We start from the raw sequence: 22,020 nt of genomic DNA on the forward strand, positions 1-22,020 counted from the left end.
TTGGGGGGCGGGTTGGGGTTGGAAATTGGTAAAATTAGGGCCTGCGGATTAGGGAGTGTTGGGGATTTTCAGTTTTAAGCCAGCCATCCTCAGTACAAGTTGCCCACTGTTTTTGAACCCCAGAGTGGACATGTGGTCATTTCCTCTCCCTTTATCTTCACCCCTTTACCATTCCCATGCCTCTTCTCAGGAAGTATAGCCTCCTTTCCAGGACAGGGAGCAACTTCAACCGGAGAGTGCGGGCCCCTGGTTGGCTCAAAAGTTCCCTTTGCTTGAGCCCTAGGCTCCCCTCTATGGCAAGTAGTCCACGGAGATACAAGAGTTGGGCGTCTAGGAGCTTTGATCTGGCCCTTACCATCTCCCCAGGACTAAGCCGCTTTCCTTTGCTTAATTGAAGAGCGTCAAGGAGAGATTTCTCCAGGGACAAAAGAACCATCATGCTTTTCTTTATCGGGAGTTTCCCTGACTGCGGAGAGGTCAAGATTGTTTTAAATCTAGAATAGTTGCTTCTTGAATTCAGGCGTTGTTGGGATGGGTTAGCCTTTTACAACCAAGAATGCACTGGAAGGGACCAGGTCCCAGAAAGATGAGGTTAGGGCAGAGTTTGGGCTCCCCATCAGGGGTATGGAGTCTGAGGCTGGTGAGCATCTTACAGAGGAGTGGAAGACAAGGAGACATTAGATGGGGGAGAGGCATCCCATGGGTCAGTTTACACTCTTAAGTGCATATCACCAAGTCATGTGGAATCTGTCTAAATCCTTTGTTCACATCAGTCCTTTGAAAAGTTGCCAAAAAGTATGCATACCCAGGAGTGGATTCTGTTTCCAGGGTTCATTGCTTGTGTGGAGGAAGTCTTTAAAAACATGGTCTTATTCTCCTGCTCAATCCCATTTCCCTTTAAATCTTATACATATTTGGTTGTGCAGGAAGATTCATTCATTCATTCATTTTTTTCATTCTTGCTAGGTGCCCACTAACTTAAGGGAAAATGACTTAGTTCTTCATTATTGAGAACTTACAGATTAGCTGAGAATCTAGATAGAAAATGGAAAGCATTTTGTATTCTATAGTTGATGGGATGGTGGGAGGTGGGAGGTGGGGTTAAAGAAGTTTGTATTAAGGAAATACAGAGGAGGGAGTTTGTGAATTAATTCTGGAAAGGTGGTGGTATCAGGGAAGGCTGTACTTGGAAGGTGACTTTTGAGAGTTGTGTCTTGTAAACTCTGAAGGGATAAAGTGGGAAAGCATCCCTGGCAGAGGGAAAAGCTTGTGCAAGGACTAAGAACATGGGTGGATCTGACCCACTGGTTTGTGGCTAAAGACTGGGAGTTTGGGTTTTCAGTGCCACTTGGTACTACTTACACACCAGAAGCCACCTATTTCTCCTTCAAAAATTGTCAGAAGAATCAGAGACGGGGGCGGGGGGGGGATTTAATTCATACACTTAGAATTTCTTGTAGCTTAAGGGAGTAGCTTTCTGGGGACAATCTCTTTGATTTTGCCCAGAAATCCCCATTCCCACATTAGACATCCATCCTCTTCTTTAGGTAGCAGAGGATGGCTGGTGATGAGTTTATCAGGATCCAAACAGCTGCTTGGGAAGTTTATTTGTCAAGTGAGACAATTGTTGTCTAAGCTGTTAACAGTCCTAGATGAAATAAACATGTGGTTCACTTAGTGAGCTGCTCAGATATCACCGCCTTTTAATGGAAATGAATAGATGATATCAGGCACATTTTAATTAAAGCAAGACTGCAGTGCAGAAGCAGTTACATATGAAAAGATCTAATGATAGGTGTCCTAAGGAAGCTGCTTACGCTGCTCTCGTTCAGAGAACTTGTTTTAGGGTGCAAAGTCGAGTTAGTCTAAGATAGAAGATGCTGTTCTCCAGTTCTTGTTCTTATTTCTGGGTGAGAATCTGGGATTTCCAGGTAATCATGAATAATGAAAATTTAGAAGCCTACAGTAATAGCAGTAATAGCACACCATGTCCTTGAATCTTCTCCAGTGGCCTGGAAGTATAACATGAGCTCAATGATTATTCTGCCACTGATTTTCAGTTTGTTTTGGTCTGCAGGGTAGGGGGTAAAGGAAATACCTGAAATACCAATGCCTTTAGGTGCCTACTGAATGCCTTTTGCTGCCACCTGCTGGAAAGGAGAGATTTTCTTTTTGAAGCAATTCCCAGGTGGTTCATTAATTATGAATTGAATAATGGACTCGTGACTATGTGCCCCCAGCCTTCAGTGATCATGTAAAATATCAGCCAACTTGGAACAAGCATAAAGCATATTCTTTGAGAAAAATGCTTTGGGGGTATTAAGAACCGATCAAGTGGTTGTGAAATCCTGCTGGTAAATGAGGTCTTAGAGCATCTTTTCAGCATCATTTTACTCTGCATGGACCAGGGAGACAGCTGCCACCATGGGCAATGAGCCAGATTAGATTTGAAGTGAGCCAGACCCAGGGGATTTGTCTGGGAGCCTAGGTCTTAGACATCAAAGGTGGACTAAGTGGGCTTTGGCCTCCAGCACTCCTTGGGCAGGGCTAAGGAGTGACTAACAGCAGCAGGTGTCCTGGCTAAGGCGAAGTTTCTGAATCCCAGCGCCAGGCCTCAAGTGCCTCTGTGGCTTTGACATGCTGCCTTCCAGGTTTTTAAAATATCTTTTCCCCAGGAGCTTTTTATCCTGCTTAATTCTAATTCCCAGCTTCAACCATTTGTAGAGACTTTATGTCAAAAGTCGAAAATTTTAATAGGGTTTCCCTAGGAAAGGGCAGGAACTCCATGCTTGGACAAGAAACAGAAACATTAAAATAAGAAAAAAATTGAATGGAACCAACACTCACACTCCAAAAGGTCTGGAGAGGCCATATAAATGCTGCCTTATTAATAGGTTTTCTGATTCCCTAGGCAGTGTGCAAAGTGCTATCCCTTACACATCCTGCTATTGGCACTGGGCATTTCCATCCTGAAGGGTAACAAATAAAGAAAAAGAAGAAAACTGTATCCAGAAGCCTAATTGATTTCTCTTGTTCCGTTTTTATGGGGTGTTTTCACAAAAAGAACAAAACAGTTACCAACTTGGAGAAAGGCCTTATGTAGCTTTTGCATTATTTTAGTGGAGCTGAGCACCAGGGAAAGTCTGGAAAACTATGTTGTATGAAAGACAGATGGAGTAACCTCAGCTATATACCAACTAGGTGGCAGCCTGAGTTGGAGTGTTCAGGTGTTGTTGGGGGAGGTATTATTTTTTCCTTTTTTTACAAATGAGGAAATTAAGGCTCTGGAAAGTGATTTTTCCCAAGGGCACAGAATTTGTAGGGGGAAGAGATAGGACAGAAACTGGCTATTAGCAAGCCATCCAAAACCAACAAGCATTTATTTTATTTCACATATCTGAGAGTTGGTCTGCTTCTCAAGTCTCCATCCTCTTTGACCTGTGTGGCTGCAGAGCCATGTTCTTCTCATCAAGATTCAGACCTACAGGGCTGGGGTTGTGGCTCAGTGGTAGAGCACTTGCCTTGCGTATGTGGAGCACTGATTCGATCCTCAGCACCACGTAAATAAAATAAAGGTATTGTGTCCATCTACAACTAAAAATAATTAAAAAAAAAAAGATTTAGAAGTACAAGAAAGTAGTTCCTTCATGCAAGCACATTTAAGCTTCTGCTTGTGTAGTGTCATCAAGATCCCAGTGGCCAAGACAGATTGAATGGCTGGGCTTGAAGTCAAAGGATGGGGAGATTTACTCTCACTAGAAGAAACTGCAAAGTCACACAGCACAGAGGATAGATAGGGGAGGGCCAATAATTCAGTTAACCACAGTCTCTTTTGAAAGTTTCTCTGACCTGTATGCCATCCCGTATTATCATGTTGTCCCCAGATAAGCATATTGCTCTGAGATCATTGCTCCCAAAGCAATGAGCATGTACCCACGCATTAGATAATTAATCAGGTCCTAAATTAAAAGCCTGTAATATGTCAGGTCTGGTGCAAGGCACTGGAGCAACAGGGATACTTCCTTCCTTTTGTGTCCAGCTAAGGGCACATTCCCCAGGCCATTTTCAAAATTCCTGGCCAGAGAAAGACCAGCTTGGAGGTCCTCTGAGATCACTCTTGATTTAATTTCTGCCATATAGGTGTAGAACACTATAGATCAAACTGAAATATTAGTTCCTTTCCTGTCTTTTCAAGGTGATCACGGAACTGCTAGCATCTGAGCTCACTTGGAGAAAAACATCACAGGTCTCAACCACAGGCTCAGGGTGTTGTAACTTGGGATGACAGAAAACTATCCATCTCAGTTCTGCTTTGCACAGAGTAGGCACTTGTGAACTGAGACTGTGTGTAGGATGAGCAAGAGTGGGCAGGTAGAAACTTCAACTTTCCTTAAACATAAATGTTAAAACCCTCCAAGGATATCCTCTTAGCATTACAATAATATCCAGGCTCCTTGTTGTGTGTGACAGGACCTATGTGATCTGGCCCTTGCCTACCCTGTGGTCTTATTTTCTACCACTGTCCCCTGGCACATTCTGCCACAGCCACACTATTCTTCTCCATTCCTTGAACTCTCCAAGTATGTTCCTTGCTTGCATTTGTTGATCTCTACCTGTGAAAAACCTTCCAGGCAAATCTTGCTACTTCTCGTCATTTGTGTTTTAGCTCAAAAGAACCTTCCCTGACCTCCTCATTTAAAGTAGGCCTCTCTGCACAAGTTGCTTTCTATCCCATTACTCTTTATTTTTTTCTTGGCATTGTTATCACCTCAAATTATTATTTTAAAAAATATGTTTATTTCTTGTCTCCCTCCCCCACCAGGAATGCAAGCTTCACGAGGACCTATCCAGTGCCTAGCAATATATTTAGTACATAGTAAGCCCTTAGCAGTGCCTCTTTGAAAACATTGTTAATGAATGAGTGCAGAGTCAGTGCAAGTAAGAGTTGTCTTTGGGGGGCTGGGGATGTGGTTCAAGTGGTAGCGTGCTCGCCTGGCATGCGTGTGGCCCGGGTTCGACTGATCCTCAGCACCACATAGAAAGAAATATGTTGTGTCCGCCGAAAACTAAAAAAATAAATATTAAAAAATTCTCTCTCTTTCTCTCTTTAAAAAAAAAAAGCTGTCTTTGGGTAAACTGACCCCATAACTGGCTGCATTTCAAAGGAGAAAACCTACACCTTCAGTTCGGTAGACCCAGGGAAGCCTGACAAAAACGGAGAGGCCATTATATGTCCTGCACTTTCAATTTAACCAATTTTCTGCCTTGGCAATGACAAGCTGCAGCTCCAAAGTCATTTCTGACCAACCTTCTGATGACAGAAGACTGGAGAGCTGTAGCAATTCCTGCTTCCTAAAATGAAAAGAGGAAGGAGAGGGTAGTTTTCCTTCCCTGAATCTGTAGGTCTTGAGGGGGGTGTGGGAGGGGGGACAGGTGAGGTCGTGATGGCTCGTGATGTTCTGATGAATATTCACTAAGCCTCTGTGGGACAAATTGGGTGCAAGCTCTCCGAATCCTGCCTTGGTGACTGCATTACCATCAGAGGAAAGTTGACAGCTGTTGCTGATTAAAACATTTCCAACTGCGCAATCAGAATTGCACTATTGAGATGCTAAGCGTCGATAGAAACAGCCTTTATGAATGGCTTAAACACAGTCCCTTAGAGTGATCTGTAGCCTTATTAATATATATAATTGGAAATCACTTTGCAATCATGAATGAATCATTCCTCACAGTCATTCCCTGGGAGAGACAACCTTGGGGATTCGCCTTTCTCAGACAAGGGAGGAGGAGATTTGGGGCCATGTTTCTTTGCACTTAGATTCTCCAACAAGAGATGTCAGGGTATCTAACTTCCAGAAATCCCCTTGGGTAAAAATATACATCTATTCTTCCAAGGATCCTCCTTTTTGGTCAGTCTCTCTACCACCTTTTTTTTTTTTTTTTTTTTCCCAACAGGGGCAGGGACCCTCTCCATTTCCTTCCTCTTTATTACAGGTGGTTGGGCCTGGTTAATAGGGCTCACTCTGTGCTAGTGTTTACTGTTGGTGGTTGTATCAGATTTTGCTCTTGCAGCTTCCTTGAAGCAGGAAGATCAAGGTCATAATGCAGTATCTATAATCTGCAAACCTAAAAAAAGCTTAAAAAATCCCCAAATTTCTATATAATTCACCAGATTGCAAAATCTATCCTGAGTTGAACTCATTTGGTGGCAAAATTTGAACTAAACTTGTATTAATCTATTTATAGTTTTTGTACCAATTAAAGGAAAATATCGTGCTTTCCAATCCAGAAATATAGAATTTGATTATGGAGTGCCCATTCCAACTTTGCTGAAAGAATCACATAAAGTGTGTAGTATGTAGTATGTAGGACCTTTCAAACATAGGATACATTCTGAATTCCAAAATATATTTAGCCCCAGGGATTTTGGATGGGAGATTATCCATTTACAGTGGGGAGTGAGGCTGGGAAAAGGTACAAAGAAGCTGCACCATCCGAGGGGTGATAGGACACAATTGCTTTCCATTGCTCTCCAGGGAGAGGGAGTCTCCAGGAGAGGGAATATCCTTCACTGGCTCCCCTGTGTTCCCTGCCAGTCCCTGCCTCTATGATTTCTGCTCTATATTTTTGCTGGTCATCTGCCTTTTAAGTCATAACAGCTGTTTGTTCCTTTCCAGTGGTGGGCTTTGGTATGGACCCTGACCTTCAGATGGATTTTATCACCGAACTTGATCTTGTGAATACCACCTTTGGAGTCACGCAGGTGTCTGGACTGCACAATGCTAGCAAAGCATTTTTATTTCAAGGTAAGGGCACTTCTTCCTCTGTATGGAGCAGAGGTCAGAAAGGAGGGCTGATCTGGGAGTGCTCATCTGGTGTGTGATTGGGGATCGCTTTTGTTATTTTCTTTGTGTAATTGTCCTGAAGAGTATTCAAATAGATATGCAGTGTTCTGAGAGTGGGAGGAGGCACTAGGGGGCGTGGTGGTAAAATATTTGGTTTGGTAGTGAAGTGTTTCTCTGGGGATTTTGGTGGGGATCTAAAGGGGAATTAATTTGCAAAACCCTTGAGAACGGTTGGCCAGTCATGCACTTTTTTTTCCCTCCCAGGGCATATCTCCAGTTGTTATCTCTGGCTTTACTTATATCCATGCCCATATCACTCATGATGACTGTGAGCACAGAGGCTGTTTTATGGTTGCATTCTCTTTGGGGTGTAGCTTAGTTGGCTCTGCCAGCTATAACCTTGATTACAATTTATTAAATTTTTTAAGTATTTGAAAAGTCAGTATAGTGTGATTCTTAAAAGCATGGGCTTTGGCACTCTACTGCCGGGGTTCAGCTTCCAGCCCTACTTCTGATTTGCTTTGAGATTTTGGGCAATTACGTAGCTTGATTATGCCTCAGTGTCCTCACCTAAAATAATAGACCCTTGTAATAGCTACCTCATGGGGCTGTTACGAGGATTAAAGGAGATAGTCTATTAAAGTGATTACTACAATTTCTGATACGTAGTAAATGCTTGCTAAGCACTAGGAATCATTTTGAAATTCCTTCTACATACTAGGCAATGTGCTAATAGCAGGGTTACCAGTTAGAGTAAGTAAGATAGATGCAGCCCCTGCTCTAAGATATAATGAAGGAAACAATCACTGCACAGGTCATTATTGAATCAAAATGCCTATACTTACAATGAAGGTGATAGCCAGGCTGCCAAAAAAAGAGTAATAGAGAAAGATTTGATTTAACTGGAGTAGTAGATGGTGGCAGAGAAAGGCTACCTTGAAAAAGTGGAATGTCAGCAGAGACTTGAAAAATGAATAAAAAGCCTGGTATAGGAAGGGGTGGGGCTCAGAGCATTCTGGGCAGAGGAAATAATATGTAAGAAGGTCTTAAGGTAGAGACCAAGAGAAAGAGGTCTAGCATGGCTGAATGATGGCAAGTCGTTGCCAAGGAAGTCACAGGCCAGGTTACACTGGATATTCTGCTGATATGCACAGGTTTGAGTGGACTGATGATTTATGGCCAGTGTCCATTCTGATAGGTAGGAGGCTATGTACTTGTTATTAAGTGTTGTAAATATCACCCTGCCTGTAGGCCACATTAATGTTTTTGTACTTTACTCTCACAGTGGGGTGAGGGCTTTGTTAGGTTAAAGTAGAAAAATGAACTGGTCAGATATGGTAGAGAGGTGGATTGGATATTTCTCTATGCAAATGCCTGGCAGGGTTCGTTTAACTCGGCCTTTTATGAAAATGACAAAAGGATTTCTTTAGAATAACTGAACCAACATTATGGAACAAGATTTGCATATTCACTGCGTAGACAACTTAAAGCTTGTTAATGATATATTGCAAATCTGCATGTGTTGTATAATGACATGTAACAAGACTACAGATATGTTATTTTTCTTGCTAAAGAGAGAAGTATTTAAGCTGGGTATGGTTAAGAGAATACAGACTTGGTTACTTTTCTCTTTGCATTGTACAAGATCTGTTCTGTCACTGTTGAGTATTCATTCCATTCTTGATCCTAGTAAGGCTGCTATGAAAATTTGGCTTCAGGAGGGCAGGGGTCTTGCTGATCTAGATAATTCTAGGTTCTCAGAGCCTACTATTGCACATGGAAAGTAGTAAGTGATTAATAAAATTTTTGAAATAAAATTTCCCCTGCCTTGTCTACCCTATAAGAGACTTGCCCCTGCTTATCCATAACTTATGCATTTATTCCACAAGTGTGGGCACCCAAGGTTGGATCTCTGCTGTGTAATCTGTGTGTTCTCTAATTTGGCAACTGCTTCTGGGATGTCTGCTATGCTGCAACAACTGGGAGGGATTTTCAGCTCCTTTGGGGGGGGGGAAAGTAACGTCGTTGCTTTGGGAGTTTGGGGAGGCCTTTCCCTATATTCTTATCTCTTGTGATTATACTGGGCCCACCTGGATCATCCAAAATAATTTCCTCATCTCAAGATCTGTAACTTGATCACAACTGCAAGATCCCTTTTATCATATGAAGTGACATATTCACAGGTCATAGTGATTAGCTCATGGATACCTTTGGGGAGCCATTATTTTGCTTATCACAAAGTCTGCTATCTGGCTCCCAAAGCTCCATGTCTTCTCACTTGCATAATACATTGACTCCATCCTAATACCTTCAAAAGTTTTAATTATTACAGCCTGACTTATTTCACTTAATAAAATGCCCTCCAGCTCTAAATCTAAAATCTCCTCTAATCTCATCAGCTGAAAAAAGTTCCAGATTTCATCATCTAAATAATTTAAGTCAGGTGTGGAACTCATTATGGGAAAAATTTCCCTCCCATCTTTAGATTGCAAAACTAGAAAATAGCTCATCTGTTTCCAAAAGGCAACCGTAGGACAGGTGTAGAACACCAGTTATAGACATTCCTGTCTCAAAGGGGAGGAAATGGAAAGAAGAAAGGGCTCACCAGGGCCAAGCAGTTTTGAAATTCCGTAGTGCAAACTGCACTGTTTCAAGGCTTGGGAATAACTCCTGGTCTTGTGTGCTTGTGGCTTATTCCTCTGAGACATCGTTCCTTTTGCATGACGACAGCATGAGTATGCACTCAAGTAGTTTCTTCAGCCTGCTGCCTATTGGCAGAATTTTGGGGGGTGGGACGGTTATCAGCTTTCTTTCATTTTGTCCTTTCTCTGCTCCCTTCAGTTCAAGTTGGCTATGTTTCTGTGGATATAAAATTCCCAAGAATGTTTTAAAAAAACAAAGCTTTATTTTTGAGTGATACACAGTGATTGTGCAAATTTATGGGGTATGATGTTATATATCAGTACTGTACACAACGTGTAAAGAGCACATCAGGGTTATTGACATAAACATTGCCTCAAATACTTATCATTTCTTTGTTTCAGGAACATTCAAAGTCCTCTCTACTAGCTCTTTTGAAATAATTAATTACTGTCAACCCTAGTTATCCTGCTGTGCTATAGAAAATTAGAGGTTATTTCTCCTCTTAGGCAACCTGAACACATCAACCATCCTCTCGCTCCATCCCGCCCTCCCCCATGTGCTGAAAACCACTCTTCTATTCTTTATTTCTATGAGATCAACTTTCTAGCTTCTGCACTTAAGGGAGACCACGTGGTATTTGTCTTTCTGTGCCTGACTTATTTCACTTAATAAAATGTCCTCCAGTTTCACCCACGTTGCTTCAGATGACAGAATTTCATTCTTTTATAACTGAATAGTATTCCATTGTGTATATGTACTATGTATATGTACTACATTTTCTTTATCCATTCATCTGTTGATGAACACTTCATGTTTTGGTCAGCTTTTTCACTGCTGTGGCTAAAAGACCTGACAAGAACAATTAGAGGAGGAAAAATTTATTTTGAGGCTCGTGGTTTCAGAGGTCTCAGTTCATGATAGCGGATACCATTGCTCTGGGCCCAAAGTGAGGCAGAATATCATAACAAAAGAGTATGGTGGAGGAAAAGTGGCTCAGGACATGGAACCAGGAGAGAGGGAGGGAGAGAGTAACAGTGTGTGTGGGGGAAGGGATGGATCCACTCTCCAGGGACAAAATATACACCCCAAAGACATTTCCCTAAGGACCCACCTTCTCCAGCCACACCCTACCAGTCTACAGTTGTTACTGCCCAGTTAATTCCTATCAGGGAATTAATTTGATGATTAGGTTAAAATTCTCATAACCTAATCATTTTGCCTCTAAACTTTCTTGCATTGTTTTACACATGAGTATTTTTTGGGGGGGACACCTAATATCTAAACCATAAAACCTAGTTGATTCTGCACCTTGGCTGTTGTGAACAGTGATGCAATAAACATGTGAATGCAGATGTTTCTTTGACATACTAACTCTGTTTCATTTGTGAATATACCTAGTAGAGCGATTGCTGGATCACAGGACAGTTATATTTCTAGTTTGTTTGCTTTGTTTTTTGGAGATGAGTTTTGCTATGTTGCCCAGGTTAGTCCGGAACTCCTGGGTTCGAATGATCCTCCTGCCTCAGCCTCCTGAATAGGTGAGAGTATAGGCATATATCACTGAGTCAGGCTTATTTCTAGTTTTTTGAAGAACTTGTATAGCATTTCCCATAATGGATGTACTGATTTATAGTCTCACCAACATTGTACAAGAGTTCCCTTTTCTTTGCATCCTTACCTACTTTAGTATTTTTGTCTTTTTTTGACAGCTGTTCTAATGGAGGTGAGATGATGGTCACTATGATTTTGATTTGCATTTCTCTGATAATTAGTGATGTTGAGAATTTTTCCATATACTTGCTGCCTATTTGTATTTCTTCTCTTCCTCCTTCTCCTCCTTCTGACTGAACCCTGGGCCTCACCCATGCTAGACCACTGAGATATATCTCAACTCTTGTATATCTTCTTTTAAGAAATGTCTGTGTAGGTCATTCGCCCATGTTAAAATCAGATTCTTAAAAAATTGTTTGAGTTACTTAAATATACTGGACCTTGATCCTTTCCTTGTTAGATAAATATTTCTTCCACTCTTCAGGTCAGTTCTTCAGGTTGGTTTCCTTTGTTATGCAAAAGCTTTTTAGTTTGAGGTCATCCTATTTTTCAATTTTTGTTTTTGTCTCAGGTGCTTTTGGGGTCTTATTCACAAAATCCATGTCTGTTCCAATGCCCCGAAGCATTTTCCTTATCTTTTCTTCTGTTAGTTTCATAGTTTTGAGTCTTTCATTTAAGTCTGACTGATTTTGGTGAGAGGCCGGGGTCTAGTTTAATTTTTTTTTTTTTTGCATATGGATATCCAATTTTCTAGGATCATTATTGAAGAAAATTTATTTTCTCCAATATATGTTTGTCAAAAATCAACTGACACAGATATGTGGATTTGTTTCTGGCCTCTCTGTTCTGATCCACGGGTTTATGTGTGTGTTTTTATGCCAGTGCTGTGCAGTTTTGGTTAATATTGCTTCTAGTCTGTTGAACATTCTCAAGAATCTTGCAGGTCTCCTGTCCACTGGACAAGAGGCTCCTCCATAGATCATTCCCATCTCTGTTTCTGACCACTGTTGAGATGACTGAGGGAATCCAGGAATCACACATTTGCTCTTTTCAAAGAGCTCTCCGGGTAATTGATTTTTCTGGTGTTTTGGTCATTTCAGGCCACTGGCAACAGATTGTTCAGTTACAGCCCTGGCTTTCTCTCTGGAGAAGGCTCTCCTAACGACCTCCTAATCTTCTTTAAATATTTTTTTAGTTGTAGTTGGACACCATATTTTATTTATTTATTTTGGTGCAGTGCTGAGGATTGAACCAAGCGTCTTGCACCTGCTAGGCTCTACCACTGAGCCACAACCTGAGCCCCTAATTTTATTTTCTTTTGCCAGGTGGCCAGGCTGAGAATTTCCCAAATGGTTGAGCCCTGATTCCTTTCTGCTTAAACCATTCTTCCTCAATCTCTCTCTTTCTTCTTACATTTGGCTATAAGTCATAAGAAGAAATCAGGCTACACCTTTAACACTTTGCTCCGGAATCTCCTCAACTGAATGTTTATGTTCATCATTTACAAGTTTTGTTTCTCACCTGGCTGCAGGACAAAATTCAACTAAACTTTCTGTCACTGGGTAGAAAGGATTCCCTGTTTTCTGATTTCCAAGAATATGTCCCTCATTTCCTTTTAAGCTTTCCATGATGGCACTTTTAACACCTGTGTTCTGTTAGCAGTCAGTTCACCATGACTTAAATGCTCTTTATGATGATACAGGCTTTCTCTGCCATGCTCTCCACTTTCTTCTGAGACCTAACTAGCATCGTTGTTAGCATCCCTATTTCTATGGAAGGCATTGTAGCTTATTTCTACCATGTTCTTCAAAAGTTTTCTAGGCTCTGCCTATGACCCAGTGTTAAAGTCTCTTCACATTTTTCATGTATTTGTTTTAGCAGTATCCCACTTCCAGGTAGATGAAATTGAAACTTTTCCTATTGCTGCTATAAATAATCAATTGCCACAAATTTGGAAAATTAGAATGAATTTATTATCTTCAGTCCTGGAGGTCATAATTTCAAATGAGCTTTAGGGGGCTAAAACCAATTACCCTGCAGGCTCTACACACTCATTGGTCATTGCCTTCTTTGGGTTCCAGAAGCTGCTGCATTCCTTGGCTTGTGGCTGCATCATTTCTGTGTTTGCTTCTGTGGTTACCCTTCCTTTCTCTGCTTCTCTCATCGTATTATTTTCCCTGATGCTGACCTTCTGCCTCCCCTTTTCCCTCATAAGGATCATTGTGATTATATTGGGCTCGCGCAGTTAGTCCAGGGTAACAGCCTCATCTCAAGACTCATAACTTAAATCACATTTGCAATGTCTCTTTTACCATGAATGGCAACACATTTATAGGTTCTGGAAATTAAAACTTGTATATCTTTGGTGGGTTATTATTCTGGCTTCCCATTGTTGAGAAGAAATATGAACACTATAATGTATCCTGAGTACTTCAATTAAATCTTCCTTTCCAGTGCAGTACCATTCAGCAGAAATATATTCTGAGCTGTGACTTTAAGTCTTGTAGGAGCCACATTGAACAAGCAAAAAGGGACTGGTGGAATTAAATGTATATTTTATTTAAAAATATTATCTTAATAAATGGCCAATACAAAAAATTAATAATATTTTATATTTCTTAAACAAATAATATTCAAAATCACTTGTATTTTGCACTTCAGACACATCTCAATTTGGATGCTAAATTTTTATCTGCAGTAGTTGTTATGCATTTATATTTGGTGTAGTAAAAAAAAGCAGGTTCACCAAATTATTCTGTGCAGACTAAATTAAGTATTAGATCAAAACTTAAGCAGCTTTAGTGAGGTATAATTGATTTACAATAAACTGTGCATATTCCAAGAGTATAATTTGGTAACTTGACATATGAATACACCTGTGAAATCATCCCCACAATCAAGGTAATAAACAGAGTTATCTTCACAAACTTTCCTCTTTAATTCCTTCCATATGTCTCTCCCAACCTCCATTCCCAGGAACTCCTGATCTGCTTTCTGTCACTATAGATCAATTTATGTTTTCTAGACTCTTATATAAATGTAAACATGCAATATGTACTTTTTTTGGGTCTGAATTGTTTCACTTATTGTAGATAATTTGAGATTTATACAGGGTGTAGCATATAAAATGCTTTTCTTATAGGAAGTCAATAGTTGGATCTCCCCTTTTTATTTTTTAAGTCAATAAAACAATTTTATTCTTTTAACCAAGGTATTTAGACTATTTACATTAAATATGATTGTTGACATAGTTATATTTAAATGTATCTTCTTGCTATTGGTTTTCTACCTGTCCCATCTATTCTTTTTTTCTCTTTCCCTCTTTCTGCCTTCTTTTGAATTAAGTGAATTATTTTTTGGGTGATTTCCATGTTCTCTCTTTTGTTGGTTTAGTGATTGCTTCAGGGCATATGGCATCTACCTTTAATTCATCATGATCTATTCACGTGACATTGTACCACTTTATGTATCAGAATATTTCAGTTGTATATTTTTGTCTTCTTGACCTTTGTCCTTTTGCCACACATTTTACTTTTACTTGTATAATAAACTCCAGGCTACATTGTTATTATTTTTATTTAATTAGTCAATTATCTTTTAAACACATTTACATAATAAGAAAACCTATTATATGTTTATGATTACCCATGTAGTTACTATTTTCTTTTATTCCCTGTGTAAATCTGTATTTCCATCTGGTATTATTCTCATCCTGCCTAAAGGACTTCTTTTAACATTTCGCAGAGTTCAGGCTGGCTGGTGATGTATATTCTTTCAGATTTTTTACGTCTGAAAAAGGTCTTTAGCTTTCAATCTTGAAAATATTTTTGCTGAGTACAGAATTAGGAGTTGATGGTTTTTTTCCTTTCATACTTTTAAAGATGGTCTTCTCACTTTGTTTCCCGCTGAAAAACTGTTGTCTTATTTCTCTTTAGATAATGTAACTATGTTCCCTCTGCTTGCTACTTGTTTATTTATTTTTAAATTTCTTCTAATTAGTTTTTCATGACAGTAGAATGCACTTTGATACATCATATATGAATGGAGTATAATTTCTTATTCTGCTGGTTGTACATGATGTAAGATCTCATGGTTCGTATGGTTATATATGTACCTAGGGTAATGTCTGATTCATTCTACTATCCTTCCTACCCTCATACCAACTTACCTGGCTTCACTCCCCTCTACCTAATCTAAAATAGCTCTATTCTTCCCTAGGTCCTCCCCGCAACCCATTGTGAATTACGATCTGTATATCAGAGAAAACACTTGGCCTTTGGTTTTTTGGGATTGGCTTATTTCCCTTAGCATGATATTCTCCAGCTCCATCCACTTACCAGTCAATGCCATAATCTCATTCTTCTTTAAGGCTGAGTAATATTACATTGTATATGTATACCACAGTTTCTTTTTTTTTTAGTTGGACATAATACCTTTGTATTTTATTTATTTACTTTTTATGTGGTGTTGAGGATTCAACCCAGGGCCTTGTACATGCTAGGCGAGCATTCTACTGCTGAGCCACAACCCCAACCCATATCAGTTTCTTTATCCATTTATCTGTTGAAGGACCTAAGTTGGTCCCATTGTTTATCTATTGTGAGTGAGCTGCTATAAACATTAATGTGGCTGTATCCCTGTAGTATGCTGATTATAAGTCCTTTGGGTATAAACTGAGGAATGGGATAGCTGGGTCAAATGGTGGTTCCATTCCAAGTTTTCTGAGGAATCTCCATAGTGCTTTCCATAATGGTTGCACCAATTTGCATTCCCACTATCAATTTATGAGTGCACCTTTTCCCCTATATCCTCACTAACATTTATTATTGTTTGTATTCTGGATGATTGCCATTCTGACTGGGATGAGATGAAATCTTAGAGGAGTTTTGATTTGCATTTTTCTAATTGCTAGAGATGTTGAACATTTTCCCATATATTTGTTGATTGATTGTTTTTCTGTGAAGTGTCTGTTCAGTTCCTTAGCCCATTTTATTGATTGGGATATATATATATTTTATTTGTGTGTGTTAAGTTCTCTGAATTCTTTATATATCCTGATTATTAGTGCTTTATCTGAGATGCATGTGCTGAAGATTTTCTCCCTTCAGGTTATTGATTGTTTCCTTTGCTGGGAAGGTTTTAGTTTGAATCCATCCCATTTACTGATTCTTGATCTTACTTCTTGCACTTTGGTAGTCTTGTTAAGGAAGCCAGATCCTGAGCTGACTTGTGCTGCTGCTGTTGGTTCCCTCTGCTTTTATGACATTTTCTTTATCATGATTCTGAACAATTTGATTATGCTGTACCTTGATGTAGTTTTTGCCATGTTTCTTGTGTTTGGGATTTAGTGAATGTCATCAAAAATTTGAAAAAAAATTTGGCCATTTTATCTTCAAATATCTTTTTTGTTCCCTTTTCTCTTTCTTATTTAGGGACTACAATTATGTGTGTATTCGCTGATTAAAGTTTTCCACAGCTCACTGATACTCATTTCATTTTTCAAGATATTATTCTTGTTTCTCTCTGTATTATTTTTAACCAATTAATTAATTAATTTTAATTAGGTATATATGACAGCAGAATGCATTTTGATACATTGTACACAATTGCAGCAGAATTTTTCTTTTGTCTGGTTGTGCATGATGGAGAGTTGCACCTATGAGCAGTGGTACATGTATCTAGGGTAATGATGTCCATCTCATTCTACCATTTCTCCTGCCCCCATTTCTCCTCCCTACTCCTCCTTCCTCTTTGCCCCATCAAATTTCCTCCATTTATCCCATGTGCCACCCTCCACTTATGGATCATCATCCACTTATCAGAGAGAACATTCAGCCTTTGATTTTGTGGGATTGGCTTACTTCGCTTAGCATGATATTCTCCTACTCCATCCATTTACCTGCAAATGCCATAATTTTATTCTGTTTCAATACTGAGTAATATTTCATTGTGTGTATGTACCACAGTTTCTTTATCCACTCGTCTATTGAAAGGCATCTGCTTCCACAGTTTAGCTATTGTGAATTAAGCTGCTAAAAACATTGGTGTGGCTGCGTTAATATAGTATGATGATTTTATGTCCTTTGAGTATAGGCTGGGGAGTGGGATAGCTGGGTCAAATGATTCTAAGCTTTCTAAGGAGTCCTCATACTGCTTTCTAGATTGGTTGCACCAATTTGCAGCCCTGCCAACCATGTGTGAGTGTGCCTTTTCCTCCACATCCTTGCTAACATTTATTGTTTTCTGTATTCTTGATAACTGCCATTCTGACTGGTATGAGATGAAATCTTAGAGTAGTTTTGATTTGCATTTCTCTAATTGCTAGAGATGTTGAACATTTTTTTATATATTTATTGACCAAATGCATATCTTCTTCTGAGAAGTGTCTGTTCAGCTCCTTAGCCCATTTATTGATTGGGTTGTTTGTTTTTTTGGTATTAAGTTCTTTGAGTTCTTTATATATCCTGGAGATTAGTGCTCTGTGTGACGTGTGTGGCAAAAATTTGCTCCCAAAACTTAGGCTCTCTCCTTACTTCATTGATTGTTTCTTTTGCTGAGAAGAAGCTTTTTAGTTTGAGTACATCTGTTTATTAATTCTTGATTTTATTTCTTGTGCTCTAGGAGTCTTGTTAAGGAAATTGGGGCCTAGTCCAATGTGATGAAGATTTGGGCCTACTTTTTCTTCTATTAGGCTCAGGGTCTGTGGTCTAATTCCTAGATCCTTGATCCACTTTGAGTTGAGTTTTGTGCATGGTGAGGGGTTTATTTTCATTTTGCTGAATATGGATTTCCAGTTCTTCCAGCACCATTTGTTGAAGAGGCTATATTTTTTTCCAATGTATGTTTTTGGTGCCTTTGTCTAGTATGAGATAACTGTATTTATGTGAGTTTGTCTCTGTGTCTTCTATTCTGTACCGTTGGTCTACATGTCTGTTTTGGTGCCAATACCTCATTCCCTCTAAAAACTGGAACACGACAGGGATGCCCTCTTTCACCACTTCTGTTCAACACAGTTCTTGAAACTCTAGCCAGAGCAATTAGACAGATGAAAGAAATTAAAAGGATACAAATATGAAAAGAAGAATTCAAACTATCATTATTTGCTGATGACAGGATTCTGTACTTAGAAGATACAAAAAACTCCACCAGAAAACTTCTAGAATTAATGAATGAATTCAGCAAAGTAACAGGATATAAAATCAATACCCATAATCACATGTGTTTCTATACATCAGTGATGAATCCTCTGAAAGAGAAATTAGGAAAACTACTCCATTCACAATAGCCTCAAACAAAACAAAACAAAACGAAACAAAACAAATAACAACAACAAAAAAACCCCCCAAAACCCAAAAAACCCCAAAACCTTGGGAATCAACAAAAGAGGTGAAAGAACTCTACAAAATTACAGAATACTGAAAAAAGAAATTGAAGACTTTAGAAGATGGAAGGATCTCCCATGCTCTTGGATAGGCAAAATTAATATTGTCAAAATGGCTATACTACCCAAAGCGCTATATAGATTCAATGGGATTCCAAATAAAATTCCATGGTAGTCAGGCACGGTGGCACATGCCTGTAATCCCAGTAGTTTAGGAGGCTGAGACAGGAGGATTGCAAGTTCAAAGCTAGCCTCAGCAATGGTGAGTTGCTAAGCAACTTTGGTTTGCTAATTGTAGAGTGGAGCTAAGGATTTTCCATCTGAGGCATGTTCCTCCTGCATACTCCACTCAATGCCTCATGAGTCATGAGATTCTCATTTGACTGCTGGGAACAGGTACAACATCTTCTTGGTACAGTGTGTTTGTTAGAGACTGTTGCCTTCTGGGTGGTTCTACTCTATGGCCCAGTCTCTCCTTTCCCAATCTTAATGGCAGTATTCCCATACATCCATATTTCTACTGTCTGCTGAGGTATTCTAGGTTTTTCCTGGCACGGTTTTAAATTTTTTCCCCAAGCTTTGCCTTTGTCCTCTTCTACATTTTTGGGTATTATAGTAGCATCCCACTTCCAGATACGTAAAATCTGTTTGTACCTCATTGGAAAGTGTCCCCCATTGCTGATGCATAGTAAATCATCCTGCAGATCTTCAGGAAAATCCATATTCCTCTTTTCATGCTGCCATCTCCTTTCATGTATTCTGTCCTGTGAAATCAGGGCCTTGATTTCCCAGACCACCGGCTTCCTCTCCTCCACTGGGAGGGAATGCTGGGCTCTGCTAAGTTCTCCCAACCCCCAATTGGGCTGCCGCCTGGAAACCGTGTCAGAGTGGTGAGCTGTGGTAATTGTGGGGCTCTTCTCTTTTACAGCCTCCACTTCAAGGATCACTGCTTCTCATGGACTTGATGTCCAGTGTCACGAAAACTGCTCTCCTCAAATATTCGCTTTAAATTTAAATTATATAATATTAAAAATCCATTACTATGCTACCCACATTTCATTTGCCATATGTGACCCTAGTGGACAGAAAGGCTCTAGAGAGGTTCAGAGGTTTTCTGCTTCACCACAGCTCTGCCAACATGGAAGGTCTTATCTTCCAAGGTTACTGCATGAGGGAAACTAGCAGGCTGCTTATACTACCTCAAAGTCCATCCCTTTACTCATTGATAAAATGGGGATAGGAAGAATACCCACTATATATGGTGGTAGTCAGGATGGGATCCACTAATACATATCAAGGGCTGGAACTGAACTTGGTACATGGGGAGGGCTCATTAAATATGTTTATACGTTTTAAAGTGATAGGGTGTAGCTTTAGATGTTTTCCATGTGTCTCATCTGCCTTGGTCTTATTAATGCTATATTTTAACCTGTAGAGGTGTGGAGTAGGATAATGGAAAAAGTGGGAGATTGTGGAGGGGCAGAAGGTTAGAGTTCAGCACACTAGGTATTAATTCATCTCATCTTCACTTTAACCATATGGAGTCAGTTCTATTATTACTCTTTTTTTTATCAATGAATAAATGGAAGAATTTTGAGGCAATAGTTAAGGGTGCCAATAGATATGTCTCCTATGGTCTTCTGGCCTCAGTTTCATTGTCTGGAAAGGGCAAGAATGCACCAATTTTAAGAATTACATTACAATGTATTGGAGAACACTTGGAAAAATATAAAGTCTAAAAGATAAGTTCATTATTCTTTCATTTATTTATTTATTTTTTTCTCACATTTCACTATCCCTTGTCCTGATATGAGTTGATGCATGTTCAGGAAATGAAAACCTTCATTTCAATACTAGCCTATTAATAATGTTAATAAATTTAAATAGAAAGCTCATTTAACTGGAAGCACTCCTATAGTACTAGCTATAAAGCCTGATAGGGTTCATTTTGGGGTTAGCCAGCTTGTTAGAATTATCTTGGTTGCTGCTTTGTATAGTGCAAAGAATAGAATCAGCATGATTTTTACTCTCTTCTTGCTTGAAACAAATTTTATTTCATTAGAGATTGAGGTTGTTGTGGGGAGAAGAATGATTGTCTTTGTTTAAGACTGCCGTAGATCTTCTCAAAGCTGAAAAAAAAAATTCTAAATACCAACATCAGAGTACTTCTGCTTTGCTCTGAATGGGACTCAGAGAAGAGCTGAGAGTTGGAGACTGGTTCTCCCTAACGGGATCTTAGAATTAAGTCGTTGGGAGGATCTGTCCCTTGGTGCTTCATTTACAAAAGTAAATTAGAATATGCATGAGTGAAAATCCTTTAATATGTTACTTTTCTTTTTCTGCTTAGGAAAGTGTTCCTTTTCAGGAGTTCTGTGTCAGAGAGTTTCTAAAGAAAGAATAATGTCTTTCAAGTACCTTGTTTTATGTGACAAGATAGAACAAAACCTAATATGGGCTACTTCCAGGGGAAGATTCAGGTATTTAGCACATATTTGCATTCTAGGCTTTGAGCTGGACATTGTGTAAGACCCATATGAATAAGGCAAAGAAGGCAGCCCTCAGGAGGTTACTGTGACCTCAGATCCTCTAATGCAGAGCAGAAGAGAACTAGCTTGCAGTTGGGTTTGGGAAAAGTTCTGAGAATGCTCGAGAGAGGTATTTCTTCTTATAGGATGACCTGGAGAAGACTTCCAGAGAGGGCACCTGAAGCCGACCTTGAAAGACAGGAATTAAATATGTTGTTTCTGTTTCACGGGAGTATTGCCCATGTGTAATCATTTTCACAAAATGGTGCTGGAGGCTTAAACTATATAGCTCTTAATGCTTAGAAAATTTGAGTAAGATGGAGTTACCCAAAGGGTTTGTTTAATGTCGATCTTCCAGATTTCCCGCCACCCACTGTTGCCCAAGTCTGAATTGTTTTTTCTGTTGATTGGATGCGCCTAGTCGCTAATTACCTCTGGGAGCATTTACAAGTCAACCTCACTTTGAGTGGAGTGATTTAGTATAACTTTGCATTTAATCAATTAGTGGAGTGATTCAATTCACATACCAGTGTCTCCCCAAATATAGGTATTTTTGCTCTTGCCAAATAAAAACTCAAGCAAGCTGTAAGTGGGTTTTCAAGTCCCTCTCTGGGGCAAATTAACACCTGCACTGGCTTATCCTGGAAAATTGTTAGATGGCTGTGTGACTAAATGTATATCATAGAGTAAATGAACTCTATATTTATTCCCCAAATCAGCACACTTCCAACATCTGCACTGAAATCTATTCTCTCCGTCATGCTTCTTCTCCCATCCCATAGTACACCAAGGAAAGCAGATACGGAGAGAAACATGATGTGAAACAATAAGAATTCTTCTAGGAACTATTAGGTATATGAGCCAATTCATGCGAACAAATTGACCTTGGGCAAATTACTTAACCTTATGGAATTTGTTTTCTCTTAGGACATTGAGTAATAATTGGTTATGTCTATGATATAAGAAGATGCTTTTAAAAATTAATTTAGGTAGTAGACATTTGCTGTGATAAAAAGAGTAAATGTTAATTTTATTCATTTGAAAGTGTGCATTGTTCTGTAAATAAACATAC

The 22,020-nt window shown here is 39.4% G+C and overlaps 1 protein-coding gene across 2 annotated transcripts in view; it reads left to right on the plus strand.

Annotated features, from left to right (window-relative positions):
* Nell1 (neural EGFL like 1) overlaps positions 1-22,020 on the plus strand; it is a 787,071-nt gene that overhangs the window by 1,068 nt on the left and 763,983 nt on the right. For both annotated transcript variants that reach the window (XM_076844271.2, XM_076844272.2), the window contains exon 2: positions 6,681-6,809. In XM_076844271.2, the coding sequence (XP_076700386.1) occupies positions 6,681-6,809 (129 nt within the window). The remainder of the gene's footprint in view (positions 1-6,680; positions 6,810-22,020) is intronic.

This window comes from Callospermophilus lateralis, chromosome 2 (genome assembly GCF_048772815.1).
Source record: "Callospermophilus lateralis isolate mCalLat2 chromosome 2, mCalLat2.hap1, whole genome shotgun sequence".
NCBI lineage: Eukaryota > Metazoa > Chordata > Mammalia > Rodentia > Sciuridae > Callospermophilus > Callospermophilus lateralis.